Source organism: Numida meleagris, chromosome 12 (genome assembly GCF_002078875.1).
Source record: "Numida meleagris isolate 19003 breed g44 Domestic line chromosome 12, NumMel1.0, whole genome shotgun sequence".
Lineage (NCBI taxonomy): Eukaryota > Metazoa > Chordata > Aves > Galliformes > Numididae > Numida > Numida meleagris.
In genome coordinates this window covers 16,509,669-16,528,954 of record NC_034420.1, presented here as the reverse complement: position 1 = coordinate 16,528,954, position 19,286 = coordinate 16,509,669, and the positions used below count along the sequence as shown (strand labels likewise).

General features: G+C 44.1%; 1 protein-coding gene across 2 annotated transcripts; it reads left to right on the top strand.

Annotated features, from left to right (window-relative positions):
* KIF3A (kinesin family member 3A) lies at positions 34–19,112 on the top strand. Of its 2 annotated transcripts, XM_021410456.1 has the most exons (18): positions 34–157; positions 1,146–1,428; positions 2,766–2,910; positions 3,107–3,191; positions 3,675–3,780; positions 4,526–4,665; positions 5,556–5,753; positions 6,131–6,305; positions 7,375–7,476; positions 10,936–10,944; positions 12,003–12,159; positions 13,069–13,249; positions 13,560–13,670; positions 14,370–14,495; positions 14,924–14,977; positions 15,115–15,183; positions 15,370–15,494; positions 16,010–19,112. In XM_021410456.1, exons 1-18 carry the CDS (start codon positions 152–154, stop codon positions 16,056–16,058), a joined length of 2,121 nt encoding a protein of 706 aa, XP_021266131.1. In that variant the 5' UTR covers positions 34–151; the 3' UTR covers positions 16,059–19,112. The 2 variants fall into 2 exon arrangements, with proteins under 2 accessions (XP_021266131.1, XP_021266132.1); XM_021410457.1 differs by lacking the exon at positions 10,936–10,944.

The following is a 19,286-nucleotide window of genomic DNA, read 5'->3' as shown; positions in this document are numbered from 1 at the left end:
CATTGGCTGCGCGACCTCCGCAGCGCGCGGGGATTGGCCGCCTCCCGGGGCGGTTTGGGGCGGGCGCAGGCGCGGTGCTGTTATTGTTCCGTTGTGCGGCGCCGCGGCCCCTGTTACCGGCGGCGCTCCCTGTCCGCGCTACGGCCCCGCCATGCCGGTGAGTAAGGCTGGGCTGGGGGACGGGGTTGCGGGGAGGGCTCGGAGTGGGATGGCGGCTGGAGGCGCCGTGAGCCGGTTCCCGCATTCTCGGTTTTTCACTGACAGGAGCTGCGGCCCGTGGCGTTCTCTGGGGCGGCGCGGGCCCGGCCCGGGGCCTGAGGATGACGGCGCGGTGCTCGGTGCTGCCTCACTGCGGCATCTGTCCCGTCCTCGCTGTGGGGCGGGATCCTTCCCCGCCGGGGTGGGAGCAGCGGCCCTCTGCGTCTGTCAGAGCCTGTGTCGAGGGCCTCGGGGCTCTGGTGGTGTGGAGCTCGGGGAGCGGTTTGTTCCTTGCTGGCACCCGAGCTGTGGGTTTAGAAGCAGCTGAGTGCTCGTCCGTGGCATCAGTCAGTGGGGCGGTGCCTCCGGTTGCGCCGCATCCCGTGGCTTTTGGAGCTCCTCTGCTAGGAGAAGCACTGGAAGCGCTGTCAGTCAGTTTGGGGTCAAAATCTGTGTCTGTAACTGAGAGAGAAAGGCTCTGTGAAGTCCTGCGGGCCAACCTTTGAGTTTTCAAAGTGATTAACGTTCAGCAAATGCACCGAAGCTTGTCTGAATTCCCTTCAGCCAATGCTTGCTGCTATCTGCTGATGTCATCCGTGAGGTTTGAGGCTGCTTCCTTGTGCTCTCTATTCATACTAGAAGCTCCGTGAATTTAAGAGTGGCACAAATGCCTGTGCTTCCAGCAAGCTGTTTGCAGGCACAAAGTTGCTTGCTGAAGAAATTCACAGGTGAATGAAGCTCTCAGGTTTTACTCAATTGGTTTTCACGTTTGCAAACAGAAGATTGTTTTGACTGAATAAGAGCACAGCATTCCCGCAGCTTTAATTATAAACCAGTTCTGGTCTAAGTGTGGCTTTTGTGATCCTGCTGGGCAGTGTGCATCTACAGCGTGTGTGCTTAAGCTTAATGCTGCAGCCTGTGAGTGCTTTGCCTTCTCGTAATTGCAGATCAACAAGCCTGAGAAGCCGGACAGGCCAGAGAGCTGCGATAATGTCAAGGTGGTTGTTCGGTGCCGGCCCCTTAATGAGCGAGAGAAAGCGACGGGGTACAAAATGGCAGTCAACGTGGATGAGATGAGAGGAACCATCACAGTCCACAAAACAGACTCGTCCAATGAACCTCCCAAGACATTCACATTTGACACTGTTTTTGGACCGGAGAGCAAGCAGCTGGATGTCTATAACCTAACTGCAAGACCTATTATCGACTCCGTCTTGGAAGGCTACAATGGTAAATTGCTGATTTATTTCAATTAGCCCATCTGTATTCCTTGTGTTTTTGATGTCCCTGATGATCTAACAGGGAGCCTTCCCTTATAAGGGCCACATCTCTCTATTGTTTCTGTTCTGGCCTCTGACCTACAGCAACCAGAAGGTGCTCCTTACTGAGCACCCGCCATGGTTGTACATGCTGAGATAACTAACAGTGGGAGATAGTAGTGAACAAGTCTTGGCTGAGGTTGGTGAGGTGTATGTTTTCATTCTCTATCTTCTGTTTGCAAAAGATATACGCTTTATTTCATTGTCAGAATTCTCAGCGACTCTTCACTATACAGTTTCAGTAACCAAGCAGCTGCCATGGTCCTGCAGTAACTAGGTATGCATATTCTTCTTGTGCATATAAGTGCTGCATTTTCATCTCTAAAACTTGCTGTTATAAACTAAGATGACTAGTTACACACATCAGCCCTACCCAGCAGATAATCGGTTGCTTCCTGCAGCTGGGAAGAATATGTCTGTGGTTTGTGTGTTTGTTATGCATGTAAATACAACGTGTAAAGGAAAGGATATCCCAGCAAGGTAACAGATTACTGCTTTCCATAACTGCTTTTCATCTGTGCTATAAGCAACAGATTAAGAGGATTTTAAAGGTTTGCAAAATACCTAATAAGCTTTTGTGCTAACTCACCCATCTTCAGCTGATTAAAATTCATTTTCTCCCAACAGTAATGCCAGTGACTTGACAACGAAAACAAAGGCTTAATTTGAGTTGAGCTTAATTTGTACGGGGACAAAATTAATTATCCTGTGTGTTTCTGGAATGTCTGAAGTGAAATCTCAGTAAACTTTCTCATTGGCTTCCTTGGGGAGTGGTTATCTAGTCCAAATCATGGCTGCATTTGCAGGTTCAGATCTGGACACTCGTCCTGTGGCCTGTGCTGTAGGAGCCTCATGTTCCTGCTGTGGCTTAAAGTGCTAGCAGTAGTTGGTTTTGTGGTTGGTATATAATGATCTTCCTCTAACTGACAGTGCTGTTAATTAGTCTAATTTTAATGATTTGTGTGTGAGCCTGAAGTATACTGGTACTCAAACCTTGAATTGCTCTACACAGCTAAAACAAGCTTTTTCTTAAATATTTTGCAGACTGGATAAAGCAGTGGCTTGAACATTTTTGCTGTGGTTGTCCAGCATTTCTGTTTCTCATAGCACTGAACAGTGCATACTGGAGAGGGTGAAAAGTTTCAAGCTCATAAGAATGTGTTTAGTGCTATCAGGCTAAGAATTGATGAGGTAAAATTGCAGTTATAGCAACTTCATGGCATTCATTAATATATTCTTATTCTTCAGGCACCATTTTTGCATATGGGCAGACTGGAACAGGCAAAACCTTTACCATGGAAGGGGTCAGAGCAGTTCCTGAGCTTAGAGGCATCATTCCAAATTCCTTTGCCCACATATTTGGTCACATTGCCAAAGCAGAGGGGGATACGAGGTAAACAGCTTCTCCTTATGCTCCTGTCTTTTGTTTGTCCATCTACAGAAGAAGCCTGACCTCAGCAATGACTTAAGCCATTCTTGATGGGGTGGCAGGAATGTATTTATATATGGGTGCTTCTTCTTTGCATTCCATGTCTCCTGGACTTTAACAATTGTCTTATTAAGAAAGCTTCTCAACTGTTTGCCTTCAGGTTTTTAGTTCGTGTGTCTTACCTGGAAATTTACAATGAAGAAGTGCGGGACCTGCTAGGAAAAGACCAGTCACAGAGACTAGAGGTGAGCCTGCTGTTCTGGATCTGATGCTTGTTCCACATCCTTGAGCAATATTATTTTAAAGACCGGGGAGCACTTGAAGGGAACTGGGACTGGACTCCTCAGCATGTGCATTGTTCCTTTAAGATACAGTAGCAGCTGGGTATTACCACTGATTTCTGTGAATCTTTTCGATTTGTTCTGTTGTTCAGTGAGAAACTGACTTTCTGCTGAGTCAGTTTTGTCCGTGCAGTTCTACCATAAAGGCCTCTTGGCAATCTTTCTAGCAGTTAGCAACTGAAATTTGAAATCTGTGTTTGCCACTAGGGAAGACCAGTGAAGTATTATCCTGCATGAGTCCTGATTCCCCATCTATTCTTTCAGAGTACTGGGGTGTTTTCTGTGCAAACTAGAATCTGGGGGAGTAAATCACTGTACTGATACAGTGCCACTGAAAATTGCTGTCTGGGCTCTAAGAATGCTCTCTCTAAACTGTTTCTCTCTTAGGTTAAAGAGAGACCTGATGTGGGAGTTTATATCAAAGACCTTTCAGCTTATGTCGTAAACAATGCAGATGATATGGACAGAATCATGACTCTGGGCCACAAGAACCGTACGTAGTCTCACAGTGGGCAGATTGACAGCTGCCTCAGACAGAGCGAGGGTCTGATTTTGAGACTTTAAGAGATCTTGCTTCTGAACCTAATGCTGGAGAGCTCATTCAACTGAGCAGAGCAAAAGGGATGTCCCCTCTCAAATGGCTTTTGTGCAGGGACAGGTGAAGAAGGCTGTGCCTCAGTCAGCCAGTGTGGAGGGAGCAGTGAAGGCAGTCAGCGTTGTTAGGGCTACTAGTGTGTGTGTCATGGTTCTTTCCCTCTACTGTTCTAATCTGGATGAGCAAAAACTAGCCCTGTGCTGTGAATAGAAGGCTGTTAATGCTTTCTGGAAGACTTAGTTAAGCCCTTTAATGAACCAAAATTTGGACTTACTGTTGCTGTTCATACGGATTGCCATGCTCTTATTAAAAAAAAAAAAAATGCAGCTGTTTGCAGGGATCAGCTGTGAAAGTGTTAGGCTAGTGATTTTTTTTTGTAGTTTTTAAAAAGAAACAAATGAGAACTGGTGCTACTCTTGGAATGGGACTCTGTGGTCAGCTTGGAGCTAATGAAGGCAGGAACACTTCTAGTCTAGACTGGAGGTGTGCTACAACTTCAGTGTCCAGCACGGTTTGCTGAGTCTGAGCATCTCTTCCATCTTCTGAAAAAACGGGCTGCATGTAGAGTTGGGAATAAATCTCCTTTGGGAGCATGAAGAATGTTACAGGAGTGTGATTCATTAATCTTTTTCTCAATTAAAAGGTTCTGTTGGTGCCACGAACATGAATGAGCACAGCTCTCGCTCACACGCCATCTTTACGATCACCATAGAGTGCAGTGAGAAGGGAGTTGATGGAAACATGCATGTGCGCATGGGCAAACTGCACCTTGTGGATCTTGCTGTAAGTAGAGTCAGCAGCATCTGCCATAAAACGTGGTGGGCATGCTTCCTCAGTTAGCACTGCTAAAGGCTTTGGAGTCCAGACTTGTGTCTGACTATTGTCTTCTGTGAAGTATTCACTCAAGGCTTTAAATCAGAGGTGTACCAGAAAGATCCTCTGGTGTAAATGACTTTGTACCAGTAAGAGGGCTCTCCTCTTCCTGTGAAGTAATTGTTAATTATATAGACTTCACTGAAAAGAGCACACTGGATATCAGAACTGGGTCTTTGCAAAGTTGTTGTGTTTTTTTTTTTAATGTAACCACTTTAGGGGGTTGTGACCATGCAGTTCCTCACTTGTGCAAGTTCCCACCCTCTGTTGCTCACTTTGAACCAATGTAGTTGTACTGGTAAAAAGGCTTTGTAACCCAAACTTTACTCTGGAGTACCTTTGCTTGGAGAAGAGGCAGGGAAGGGGACACTCAAAGCCCTGGATGCCTGTTGTTATCTGTTACTTTATTTACATGAGGTGTTTAGGTTGTGCTATGAAACTACCTGTAAAGCAATTGCAATGTCATTTATTCCCTTGACCTCCTGGTAGAAAAGACAGGAGCTGAGATGCCTTGTAACTGCTGACTTGTTTCTCATAACATTTTCATTCACAGGAACAAAACTTATTTTTCTCAGTTGTGTTGCTTCAGGCAATTCAGAATTTGCTGGCGCTGAAAGCCAGCTGAGACCCGTGACTTGTTTCGTTAATGATGTCTAAAGTACATAGCTAGGTCCTCTAATAATGAATGAGGTGGTTAGTGACTTGACCATTAGCAATACTTAGGTGTAGCTATGCTATTTGGAGGGAGATCACATAGCAGGTTTTGCTGCAATTCCTTTTGCTTTGTGTTCCCTTTCCAGGGTTCTGAAAGACAAGCAAAAACTGGAGCAACGGGGCAGCGACTGAAGGAAGCTACTAAGATCAACCTCTCTCTTTCTACACTGGGAAATGTCATCTCAGCACTGGTGGATGGCAAGAGCACTCACGTGCCCTACCGTAACTCCAAACTGACACGACTCCTTCAGGATTCCCTGGGGGGCAACTCCAAAACCATGATGGTGAGCTCAGAGATGCTTTCATAAATTCCAGCTATTGATGTCTGTTCCTACAGGGTTAGCATAGTGACTTTGCTGTGAGAGCAGCCTGCCATTTACCTGTTCTTTTCAGAGCACTGCAGTTGAGTAAAGCTTTTACATGCTTTTGCTGTCTCTTCTCTGCCCAGACAAGGATCTAAACAAGGTGTAAATACACATATGTGTAAGACCAAGTAAAAGCTGTGCTTAGGTAGACAGAAGCAATCTCTGTAGAAGCAACAGGAAAGCCTGGGAAAGGGTGGCAGTATGATATTGTTGGAGCTAGGGTTGGGTGCCTGTGAAATCACTTGTCCTGGACTCTGATTCTTTACCCTCCATTAACTCATTCTTCCATGTGTTAGTGTGCAAACATTGGTCCAGCTGACTACAATTACGATGAGACCATCAGCACTCTCAGATACGCAAACCGAGCCAAGAACATTAAGAACAAGGCCAGGATTAATGAAGACCCCAAGGATGCTTTGCTCCGTCAGTTTCAAAAAGAAATTGAAGAGCTTAAGAAAAAACTGGAAGAAGGTGAGACTCCCCTTCCACTTAGTATTTCTCTCCAGACTGATGCTCGTTCCGCTTGTGTGAAGAGTCTTCTCTGTTTGAAAATGTCACACGAATTCAGTAGCTGATTGCAAGTCATTGTTCTGGCCTTGATGGCCCAGCAGGGTGCTCCCAGCGCAGGGGTCTGGCTTTGCCCGCTAGGTGGCACTTGGCACCAGTGTAAGGTGATGGATTCTGGACTGAACTTAGTGTGCTGCGAATGGGAGGGGTGTGGGTATGATTGGATGCGGTGTAGGGATTTAAAGTGAATGATGACAAAAGCTAAATGTTTTCTTTGCTTGAGGAGGGATGCGATTTTAGGACTAAAATGAAATGAATTTGTGTGGCTAGAACTGAGGCTGACTATTGAATTAGTGCATAGAAGAAATGAGATGCTTCTTTAAGCTTTGGAACTTTATGGGCTTGTGACAATGATTAATCCACCAGCACTCAAAGCTTTTTCCAGAAGAGTTCTTCCTCAACAGTGCTCTTGGTAGAACATCCATCTCCAAAGGTGCTACAGCACAAAATAGCTCTAGAAGTAACTCCCTTAAGGCTTACTGCTTAGAATCTCCACCATTAAGGAGAAGCAGGAAATACTCAGTAATGCCTTCTTCAGGGATTGGAGCCTAGACATAACTGTTTCATACCTAGTGTGCTGAGGGTGACTTCTTAAATTTGTAGATTCTAAGCTGTAGAACAAATAGCTTTGTTCATTTTCTTTTCTATCTCTGATGGAAGTGAAGGTATTGTGAATTTCTTCTAAGAAAACTTATGCAGCACGCCCTTCAGCATTACAAGGATACCAGGACACTTACCTGGGTGTTATACACGCTGACTTGGCAGCATTATGTGGCCTCTAATAATCTTCCTTAGTTTGCAATAGCTTTGGAAAATTATCTCCTCAAAAGTTATTGACTTCTGTGGCTACTCATAAGCTGATATCAGACACTGCCGACTTCAGGTAAATGCTGCTGTCACAGTAACAGGTTGATGTTATTGGAAGGCTCCGATGAAAGAAAGTGCATCAAAAAGCATATTTTTTTCTTTCTAGGAGAAGAGATATCAGGTTCTGAGACAAGTTCTTCTGAAGAAGAGGATGAAGACGATGATGCAGAGATTGGAGAAGATGGGGAGAAGCGGAAGAAACGGCGGGGTAAGGCAGTAGAGGATCCTGTCAGTGCCACCAATTTCCTTTTGCCCGGCAGCTAGTGTCAGGAACTATAAAGCCAGGCAGGGAGAAGTGGAGTTGTAGGGCTGCCCTCCTGCCGCTGCAATTATCATGCCTCTCCTAGAAACACAGCTGTTTGACGCTGTCTCTGTAGATGGACAGCTCTGATCCTGTGTGGTATCTGCTTCCACTTGGGTAGTTGTGCTTGTGGTAACATCTTCTTCTGTGGTGGTTCCCTGGTTGCCGCAAGGTGGCTGCGTATGGCTTGTGACTCATATCGTGGAACTTCCCCTGCTCACTGAGATGAGAGGAGGAAGACACCAAAAATCGGTGGTAGGCAGATGTATTCTTTTATAGCCATGAGAATGGCTAGAGGGGGATTTTGTCTGTGGTTTAGGCGAAGGATTCATCTGTCCTATGGATGCTCAGTAACTGGCTTCATTCTGGTGTCCTATTTTATGCTGATAGAGGAAAAACTTGACCTTTGGGGGTGTCTGTGTGCTAGCTGAAAAGCTGGATGGGAGATACGCATCTCTTGTTTGGGAGCACTCTAGAAATCTCATGGCAAAGTCTACTTTGTCTTACACTGTGATAAACTAGCATGTAGTGTCTAAGCCCCAGAGGATGCTGCTGGGCCTAGAATGGTGGTCTAGGCCTGGTCGTGGTGTACCCTGGAGAACTGTGGCTTCTAGGGAACCTGCTACGCCCCTGGAACCTTTGTTTACTCATGGGGAGTAGGGAAGTCAAGCCCTGTGCTGTACTTCAGCTTCCAGTTTGTCCAGTAAATGCTGACATTCAAACTGCCTTCTTGTCCTAAAGCACTCACATCTGTTTAAACAGCATTCCTGCATTAAATAGATTCCCCTTCATTCTGATATCTGTCCAAGCGGAGTCATGAAGGACACCTTTCAAGCCTTGTGTTAACTTGAAATACACATTTTTACTTCATTTTTCCCTACTGGTACTTTCTAGAAGCGGGAAGATTGACCATTGTATCCACTGAGGAACAATTTCTGCCCAAATCCACCACAAGAGAAAACCATCTTTGAAATGCTCCTTGAAAAGAACAGAGGGGAAATAGCTGTCACTTAACTAGAGCAGCTTGTTGGGAAGTTCAGTTCCCTGAGTAAGGTTGTGCTCAGCAGGAGCTGGCACAGGAACTGTCCCTGTGTAAGCTGACTCTCTCTTCTAGACAGAAAAGTGTGCATTGCCACGTACCGGAAAGGACTCCTGGTCACTGAATCTTCTGTTACTGCAGATATCCACAGCCACCTTCACTGTGATCTGTTTTTCTGTGCTATTGCTTGAAATGGAAGCAGCCTTGGCATGTGATTTTAAGCTGTAGGCTTGTTAAGATGGGTTTTAATGGAACTGTCTCTCTGAGCATGCCATTCTGTGCTGGGAAGTGATGGCTTTGCAAGCTGAGTCTGGGAGGGATTCTAGCAAATGCTTCCTAATGAGAACTTTGTGCCTTTTAAAACGATTTTGCTGGCTCTTCTGGGTTTCTTTTCCTTAGGACTAACTTCCCATCTGCATGTTTCTTCCTCTCTGGGTTTTTCTGTGGGACTCATTTCTGTTTTCCAGGCAGTAGCAGCAGCAGTAGTTCAGACTCCACATGCTCTGTCATAGAGAAACCTCTGGATAAGTCCTTCACTAGTGAGTGGGAGCTCTTAAGTCCTTTAAGCTTTGGCCTTTCCATGATCTGTGCATTTCATTTTGCAGTGCTGCACTCTTCCCTGCTATGTCTATTGGAAGATAAACCTGAACTTACAACCTGGCTAAAGCATGCCTTTCCTTTGCTGCTTTCATGCTTGAAATAGTGGTTCGATGTGCACGTTGTCAGCAAGACATGAGAATGGAGAGCAATTTAGTAGGCTTTTTTAACAAGATTTAAAGACGTTTGAGAAACATTAGGTTGAAAGCTTGCAATTTCTGTGTTTTAAACAATCCCTCGAAAATGTCAGGAAAAAGTCTGAGCAACTTTCTTCTAGGAAGGGGCTATGTTATATTGGACTTTGCCTTCCTAGAACTAACTTTGGAGAGAATGAACGAACAGGCAGCAGTTAAGCTGCACTAGTTTTACACTTGCAAGGAGAACTTCTTAACACTGTGGAGTTATTTTGGCAGATCTTCAAGAAACAAAGCAAAACCTGGGCAGTAGCTGCTGCTTTTTCTTCAGACTGCCTCATGACATTAAGTTTTGGTCGCCACTGGAGGGCATAGTTGAGAAGAACAAGGGGTCTTGATTCCTAGCAGTGAGGAGCCTTTGGTCTGCTCCTGATCAGAAAAAGGAACCTGATCCTTTAAAAGACCTACAATCAGTGCTAACTTTTAATCAAAGAAAAAGTCAAATTTTGGACCTTGACTTGTAGGGGCTTTACCAGGTGCTGTGGTTGTACTGTGTAGATGTAATCCACACTAATATACGTGGAGAACCTGGGAAGTCTTGCTGTATAGTTATACCTAAATAAATTTCAGTAGTTGTGTCAGTATAAAGCATCAGCTCAGAGGAAGTGTGGTCACAGTTAAGAGGGTTCACAGTCTAAGCATGACCTGTGGATAATGGTGATACACTTGGAAACCTGCTTGCTTCAAATTTGCTCTTTCAAAGCTTGCTCAAAACCTGAATATTTTTATTTGGATGAGGACAGTTAATAGCAAACTGCTGATGTGGTGCTGGATGGATCCATCCTCTCCTGCAAGTCTGACAGTGGCTCCGTTGCAGAAGTTGTGCTGAGTTTTTGTGGTTCATCCGTGTGGTTTGGGAAATTAACTGTCCTCATGTGTAGCCCTTTTGCATGTGGTGTCTTTCATTATCTTTCCCTTGTCCTGCTTTTTTACTCCATTTGCTTAAATAACCCAAACTGGCTCTATACCTCTATGGAAGCATCAGTTACTGCGAATTAACCTACTAATACCTTATGTGCAATTGTCATTATCTTGCAAAAATTGGCTTGGAAACTTGGTTAAAACTTAAGTCTTCTGTATGCTAAGATTTTTGCAGGTAATTTAAGAGAATTGGCTGCCTTCAGGAAAGGGAAAAAACGCTAGGTCTCTTAATCAAGAAGAAATCTCCAATCTGTTTCTTAGGGCATGATCTTTGCGGCAGGCTCGTAATGTTACACTTAAGTTCTGCATTGCATTGGATGGGCAGAAGAAATGCAGGAGTGAGTTGAAACTATCCTGGATGTGCAAAGGACATCACAGAAACATTCTTTGCTTTAGCACAAGATCACTATTTGTTACTATTCACTCTAATGGGGTTTTATTTCTTAGTGATGATTTTTCTGTTTTCTACTCTAGAAACATGCATGTAAAATCAGTGCTTGTTCTGATGCTGACAAACTCTGTTCCAAATGATCGAGCAATAATATATTTTATTTCCTCCTTTTTATGCATATGCTGCCTCTCTGCGATGTGCTTTCTACTTCCTCTTAATGCAAGATCAAGCAGGTTGGTGTCATTTTGATTTTTCACTAACAGATTTTTCAGCTCCTCCAAATACAATTGTCGAGCTTGTTAAAGGGTCCTCCAACTCAGTGTAGTTCACTCTTCTCTAAAACTGAGAATACACAGGGCTGTGTAGTAGCATGCAAGAAGCCTTTATGTGGTTCACCTCTTTATATGATGATCTCTGTATAACGCTTCTGGAAATAAAGCTTTGAGTTTGGGTTACCTAAAAACTAACTAGTAAGGGATTTTCTCTGCAGATCCAGAAATAAGTATTAAGTATCTAGCTTCTAAGTCTTGGTCTCCGTCTGCTAGATACTTTCTGCTGTAGCACTGAAGTCCTTGCAGTGCTTTTGTGTGCATGCGTGCTTACAGGTGCCAGTGTGTCTTTGCCTCTGCTGGAGGTTATAAATAAATATAAACAGAAGTGAATGCCACGAAGACTGGAGGGAGAGAAGCCTTTTAGTGTGCAGCAATGTTTTCAAGCACATTTTGACCATATTATGCATTACATCAGTCTGAAAGTCTCTTAATTCTAGATAGCTTCTGTTAGTTTCTGGGCATTTGGATTCTGTGGGTAATTCTCTCATGTACAGAGAAGAACAAAACAATGTGAAGGATTCACCATTTTGTAATGAGCCAAGGGGGACATAAAACTGGTGGGAGATGTGTGGATTTGGGGAAATTTGTATAGGCTGGGTTCCAATCTTCAGTTTTCCTTCAGTTGGTCTAATCTACATAATTAAAGTATCCCAGTTTCCAACTCAAACTTTTCTTTAGGCAGTGTTCCCTTTCCACAAGTATTCTTCATGTACTTTGGTTAGGCTTTTATGTTCTAGTACTTAGTTCTATAGCACTCCTTCATTGTAAGAACTAGAGGCAAATAAGCAGCATTAAAATAGGATTTTAAAGACTGAGGCGTGCTCAGCTTGGAACCCATGAGTTCTGACATTAATTCAATGTTTAAGTGCAGTTATTGAATTTGAACTTGAGGGGAAAAATGCTGTGATACAGAGGCTGTACAATTTTTGTGAAATACTTTTTTCCCCACTCTTTGAAAGGCAAAAAGAAAGTTTCCCCTGATAAGATGGTAGAGATGCAAGCGAAGATTGAAGAGGAGAGAAAAGCTCTTGAAACTAAGCTTGATATGGAAGAAGAAGAAAGAAATAAAGCCAGAGCTGAACTGGAGAAGAGAGAAAAAGATTTGCTTAAAGCTCAGTGAGTGCCCTGCTTTGAGTAGTTCTTGTGGTGTTGTGGGTTTTTCCTCCCTTAATCTACAAGTCAGATATCAATATGTGGAGATGCATGGTGAGATGCTAGTCAAACTTTGTGTAAGCTCAACATCAGCTCTTGCTGTTATCAGAGTGAAAGAGGAGCTTCCTCTGTGCTTGCAGATTAGAGCAGGTAGTGAAAACAAACTTTATTCTTCTACCACTCTTCTCTTAGCCTTATCTAGTTGAGATGGCCTAGAAACTTACATGAATCTTCTGAACTCTAGAAACCAGTGAAGAGCAGCAGGACTGGTGTATTGTTTGCAATGGGCTGTAGCTGTATAGCAAAGTGAGTTTCTTAAGGCTCATGCCCGTGTTGTGGGCATGCTACTGTGTGTAGGTGTTCTCCATGCTGGAGCTGAGAAGCTGCTGAGATCACACTGGCTTTTACAGGTAGGACAGTCTCTCCCTCAACAGAGGCTGCTCAACAGCTGCTGGCATTCCTGGCTTACCTCTTGGCTGTGCTGTCTTGACCTCATTTCAGTTGCTTCTGTTCCACTACAACCTGTTGCAGTCTGTCTGAATCCCAGCATCATTGTGCTGCGCCCTTGGGGAGAGAGGGGGCTCCCTGGGTAGCCTGGTAACACCACTGGCACCTGGCAGCCCCTGACAGAGGGAAACTGCAGCAGGAGAGACTTGTTTGCTGAGTTGGTTTTGTTTGCATGAAAGTGATGGGAGCTGGAGTTAAGGAAATCCCTGTGCACTGCCTCACCCCTACTTTAAACCCTTGGCAGTTAGGCAAGTTTTTCAAGCCCTGTGAATGCTGTCTGGGCTGTAAAAACTGAGCTGAACCTGGCTGCCTTCTGAGCAATGTAAGACAGGAAGTTCTCTACTTTACCTGTCTCTCTCTCTCTAGACAAGAGCACCAGTCCCTGCTGGAGAAACTGTCTGCACTGGAGAAGAAGGTGATTGTAGGAGGAGTGGACTTGCTGGCAAAAGCAGAAGAACAAGAGAAGCTTCTTGAAGAATCAAATATGGAGCTGGAAGAGCGAAGGAGGAGGGCAGAGCAGCTTCGCAAGGAACTTGAGGAGAAGGAGGTGGGTTATACTTCCAGCATCTGGAAATGGTAGGACACTGTGTTACTTGTCTTTGCCTCTTCATGTGGTTGAAATATGGCTCTGCTCTGAAGCACAGCAGAAATCAAACATTTTGGAGGCATGTGTAACCAGTGCTCACCTGCAGGACAGTGTAATCACTGTGGGTGTCAGCCAGCCTGGCTAAGCCAGGTGTCTGTGCCCTTGGCAAATGCTTTGTTTTGTCCAAGTAGCTTCCCTTTCTGTTCATACTGTTGCAAATATTTTCTTTGATTATATTAATGTGTGGATATCTGTTAAATGTTGCATACAGCAAGAACGCTTGGACATTGAGGAGAAGTATACCAGCCTCCAAGAAGAAGCACAGGGGAAAACAAAAAAACTGAAGAAAGTTTGGACCATGCTTATGGCTGCAAAATCAGAGGTCAGTGTTCCGAAGTGCTCAGCTTGTAATGGAGCAACCGTAGGTAAAGGAGCAAGCCATTAACTTTGTCACTCTGGTTTGAGTGCTACAGGTTTAGAAATACTTGTGTGCTGTCTGCTGGGCCCGTGCAATTCTAAAGAGCAAACTAAGCCTCATGTCAGTGCTGCATAGGGGTACACTGTAGAGCTTTTCCTCAGGGAAAGCCACTGGTTGTTTCTGAACAAAAGAAAAGTAGTTTGGCAGTCCAGTCTCCTGCTTTGCAGCTGCTCAAATCCGCATCTGCTCTTAGCTCCCTGCCCTTTGTGCATGTTGCTCTTATTCTGTCTCAGTCACGCTCAATCAGTTTGTCACTTGTATCTAGGCTCCCTGATTCATGAAAATCACATTTTGTCTTTGGGATCTAAGGTTCTCCTAGGGATCTTGCCAGAGATAAGTTGTTTGCACACTCTGCCTGCTCTTAGTTGGTGCAAGGCTTGGACTCACAGAAGGGCAATTTCATCTTTTCTGAGACCAAGGACTTAATACTGTTTTCAGCCATCTCTGAGCTAGAATGTTTTGGAGGGTTTATTTTTGAGATAATATTCTAGTACTTCTAACTAGCGTTTGCTTTCGTTGACCAAAAACATGCAGGCAGAAGACAATTCTTTTAAGTTATCTTGTCTTATTCTAGCTCTGACCTCTATTATACTTTGCCCACAGATGGCAGATCTGCAACAAGAGCATCAGAGAGAGATTGAAGGCTTACTGGAGAATATTCGGCAGCTGAGCAGGGAACTTCGTCTTCAGATGCTTATCATAGACAACTTCATTCCTCAGGACTACCAGGTACAGACGAAGAGCCGAAGCCTTTGATACAGTTGTATACAGTTAGCCCTCCAGCATTAATTAGTCCACCAACAAATGGAATGATTTGGCTTCCTGAGGCATTGACAGGCAACTGACTGAGACTTGTCTGTTAAGTTGTAGCACACATGTAGAATGTTCTTGCTGCTATTATGATTGCACTGACATGATGGTAAATCCGTGCTTTAGTGGGAACTTCATTGTGTGCAGCTTGGGAGTGATGTTTTCTGTAGTCTTCAGATTATAAAATAGGGGTTTTGAATGTGGTATGGCTGTCTGATTGAGAAGACCGTGGAGTGGTCAAGGCTGTTCTTATGCAACTTGTTCAGGCTTTTGGGATGCATGTTTTGGGAAACACATCTGGAGTGTAGGTTGTGCAAATCTGTAACAACAACTTCACTTCTTTCTAGGAAATGATCGAGAACTATGTTCACTGGAATGAAGACATTGGAGAATGGCAGCTGGTAAGCTAGTTTACATGCAAGCTAATGTTAGCATAAGCTTCTGAGGAATTTAATTGAGCCCAGAAATAAATTGATAAAGATGTACAGTGCACAGTAAAACTGACTACGTTCCACTAATGGACCTTTCTTTCTTTAAGAAATGTGTTGCATATACAGGAAACAATATGAGGAAGCAGACTCCTGTCCTGGACAAGAAAGAAAAAGATGTGAGTAACTCTTAATAAGCTTGTATTGAACTGTGTAGGTCTAAGTTCTGCTTTCCGTGTCCACCACTTTGTATTCATGGGAAAACTGTCCAACTTCAGTTTGCTTGTTTGAAGTCTTTCTGGTGTTACAAAAGGGCAGCTGATCAATGTACTAAATAGTTGTGATATTTTGTTGTTTTCCTCTAGCCCTTTGAGGTGGACCTTTCCCATGTTTACTTAGCTTACACTGAAGAAAGCTTGAGGCAATCTCTGATGAAGCTAGAGAGGCCGAGGACTTCAAAGGGAAGATCCAGGCCCAAGACTGGTAGAAGGTGAAGAACTTTGGAGTATCTATATGTAATGGGGAGTTTTCCCAGGGGAAGGCTTACGCTTGTGCCTGCAAACAAGAGACAAATGTTTGAAGACTTATGGCTAAGACAAAATGCTAAAATTCTGCATGATAGAAGGGTTACTGATGCCAAGTGTGGTAGAACCAGGCTGAAATCTTTCACTGCGGTAAAATATTGTCCAGAAAGACTTGTCTGGGGGGGGGGGGGGGGTTGATTTCCAGATTTCACATTCTCCCTCTTCCGACTGCTTGTTTTTGTCACTGATTGCTGGTTCAGCTTAACAAGTGACACACTGTGACAGCACATATACTTCTATTACTGGAAAGTAATTTGTGCTGGGGAAGATTTCAGCATGGGTGTTCCTGATGCTTGGTGAAAAACTTAACCATGTATAGCTTTGACCTGAAAAGTGGCTGGTCCCTGTCTTTCCTGGACAGTATAATGATGTGTGTGGTATTATTTTTTTTTTTTTCTTTTCCTTTCTGCTCTCCAAACAGAAAACGTTCTGCCAAGCCAGGCGCTGTCATTGACTCTCTGCTGCAGTAGGTGTGACGTGTTCAGAATTGCCGTAAAAATCAGTGAGTGTGAAAGGTTTGGCCAGAATATGGAATTTGAGATGGCACGGTTTGAAGTGGCTATAACATCCATGCCTTGCTGGTATGGAGCTTGAATTAAAAGAATATATGTATTTTTCCTTAGTCGCCTGTATACTGTATGTTATATTAACATAATATTAAACCGGTATATTTTATGGTTGTGGAATTCCATGTGTTAAACAATGTGTTGTGCAGGGAACTATTGTTGGTAATCCTCCTTGAAATGTATAGGAAAATAAGGATTGTAGATGTGTTCAAGTACTAGACGTAATAGCTCAAAATGGGTTGATGAAATCCTAAAACTTAATGCTGGTAAATCCGTGTCCTGCTTTGCACATAACTGGCAGCTTTCACTGTTGTCTTCTGTTGCACTGATCTGTTTGAATGCGGTTGCTGCAAACCTTTGAGTTAAGAGCATCAAACCCTTTCCTTTAAATATTTCACTGTAGTTATTCAGCTGCTCATGCTGTGTATTCGACGCACAGCTCTCTTCTCTTCGTTCGCAGTCTTCCTGTACAAAATGTAGTTGGGTAGAGGAGAACTTAGAACTACATAAGTCTGAGGTTTGTGGGAAGGGACCATGCTCTGTTCGAGCGCAACACTAGTAGTCTAAGTAATGCTTTGATTTTTGTCTATTTGTGTGATCTGCTGGCAGCGTGGAGAGTGAGGTCTGATGCACAGATAAGAGAACTTTTTTCCTCCTCTTCAGGCTGCGTTGCAGCGTTGCTTTGGCTGCTTTTTCTGCTTCTGAGCTGGAGGTTGTTCTAATTGATGTGAATTGTTTTGTTGTGATCTGGGCAGCACAGGCTGTTTAAGGGGAAGGCTTTAATGCTGGAGGGACTGAACACTATGGCTCCATTTGTCTCACTCCTGGCCACAACTGAGGATGAATTTCTCCTGTGTTACAATAGGCATGAAGTGCCCGGTTTTCCCAGTATAGTAACATCCCCTGAAATAGCTGATGCTGCTTGTGTCTGTGTGCTCCATCTCCTATCTGGCAATGCTTTGAGGGAAAGAAATCTGGTTCTGCTGCTAACCATTGGTGCTGGCTGCTCTTTTTCTTTGATATTTGTGCTGCTAATAGGTACTTAACACTGCAATACATTCCTTTTGTGTCACAAAAAGGTGCATCTCCTTTGGGCTGTGTGCTGTATTAACTCATGCTGGAGCGTAGCAGTTGCAGGTATCTTAGCAGTTCCCATGTCAGTGTGGTGTTCATTAGTTATGGTTTTCATATAATTGTAGTGTTAGCTAGAATTACAAAAAGGCTGTGATTAATAACACAAAAAAATGAATACTTAAGCTGGACATAAGGAGCAGGACATCTCCTTGGGCGCCTCGTTCCTGACAGTAGCTGTGTCTGCAATTACCAGAACACTCCTGTGAAGTATTTACTGCAGTTAGAAGCTGCTAGCCTTTTCTTACTGTCCCAATGTTTAACTGGATGCACCTTGTGAATCTGTGACAGCTCCAGGTGTGAGGGTTAAAATTGCTCTCACAAGAGCATATTTTCTCTGGAGATGCATTCAGAGCAATTTGAAATGAGTTCTAAGCTTTCCCCTGTGCTTTCTCTGAAGTGTTTCTCAGGACCATGACTCAGGAGGAGAACGTAGTCCTCTTCTTGGAGGGAGAGGTGAGGAGACCTGGCTTTGTCACCCGAATTCATACAAGCTGCAAATGCCAACACTGGTATTTTTTTCTAGTCCAGCATTTGACAGGACGTAAAGATCAGGATTTTTGTCCGATCTGAACTGGTTAGATTTCTTCCTGAAGAGCTGACCTTATTTTGAACGTGCTTCAGCTAAGGATATCTTGTCACATTTGTGTGAGCTGAGACAGACTGAGAACGTCCCCAGTGCCATTTTGTCTTAGGAACGGGCAGGGATGTTCTGGTCCGAGCAGACAGGTCCATTCTCAGAACCAGGGTGAATGTTGCTTCCTTTTGCTTCATGGCTTGCAGTGCTTCATTCTGTTAAACAATCTGCTTTTGAGAATGCTTCTCCTGAACCCTACTCTAAAAAAAGCCCATTGAACTCTTCACCTGGCAGACAGTCAACGCATGAAAAATGGGGCTGTGTGTCCTGACTCTGCGTTTACAACATTTAAAATCTAATTACAGAGGGGTATACTTGGGTTGAGTGAGTTCACGTTCTTTCTGCTGAAAACGATAGTGCTCGGCGTACTGAAAAGATCCTCGAGGCAGAGAAAAAACTTCAAATAAATAATTGCTCAGCTTTAGAATGAGCTGGGAGAAATTGGTTGTGACTTCCTGTTACAGGGGCTTGTTTTGGAGAGCAAACTTTCTGCTCTTCGCAGCGGCCTTTGTTTTGACGGAGAACACAATCTCCTTCGAGATGATCTGTCAGCTCGGCTCACCTTCTCACCGTGCTGTTTTGCTGAAGTTTTGGAAACTTCCTTTCAAAACAGAGCCCTGCTTGCAGGTTTGCTGTACAGGCCCTGTGCAGCTCTGGACAGGCTGCAGTTGTCAAATGTCCCTATACTGAGTCTTAAAGAGGGAGGGCTGGAGTTCATGGCCATGGAGCCATCTTCATTGCAGGCCGCTGCACGCCACGTACCAGTAACACAGACGTCGTGTGTTCATTTTTTTGCATCTTGTCACCAGAAGCTTCCCCTCATTCCAGCAAATTGCATTGAGTGTCTCTGGCTGTACGTTGTTCAATGCTGTGTAAATGAATCATTTCAGAATTAACTTGTTATGGAACCTTTCTTCGGCTTCAAGGGAAGTGAAAATGGTCCTTAGTGCCTTTCAGTAACTAACTCAGTCTGCACCCTGAGCTCTCACCTCTCTCAGCAGTTCTGCTTAGCCAGTTCTGTACATAGGAAAAACTGCTTCTCTGTTTGTATAACTCGTCTGCCTATTTATTGGTTAGCCAACTGTTTATTTTAATATTCTTTATGTTTAAACTTAAATCCCTACACTGTACATATAAGTATTGTGTCCCTGGAGCATGTTCATACCGTGAAATAAAATCGTTGATTCCTAGTTCGACCTCTTTTTTTTTTTTTCAAACAACTTCATCCATCCAGACTCCCTGTCAATCCATGGAGAGGCAGAAGCCATGCCAGGAGGGGCAGCTGGAGCAGCCTGCATAGCTGTAATGGAGCGCTTTCTGAGGGGCACAGTGTGGGTTGGGGGGGGGGGGGGTTGTTGCTAAGC

Excerpts from the sequence above, each read along its gene's own strand:
- KIF3A (XM_021410456.1), top strand. Across the intron at positions 4,666-5,555 it reads TGCACCTTGTGGATCTTGCT|GGTTCTGAAAGACAAGCAAA; the intron begins GTAAGTAGAGTC and ends TTCCCTTTCCAG. Across the intron at positions 14,496-14,923 it reads TCATTCCTCAGGACTACCAG|GAAATGATCGAGAACTATGT; the intron begins GTACAGACGAAG and ends ACTTCTTTCTAG.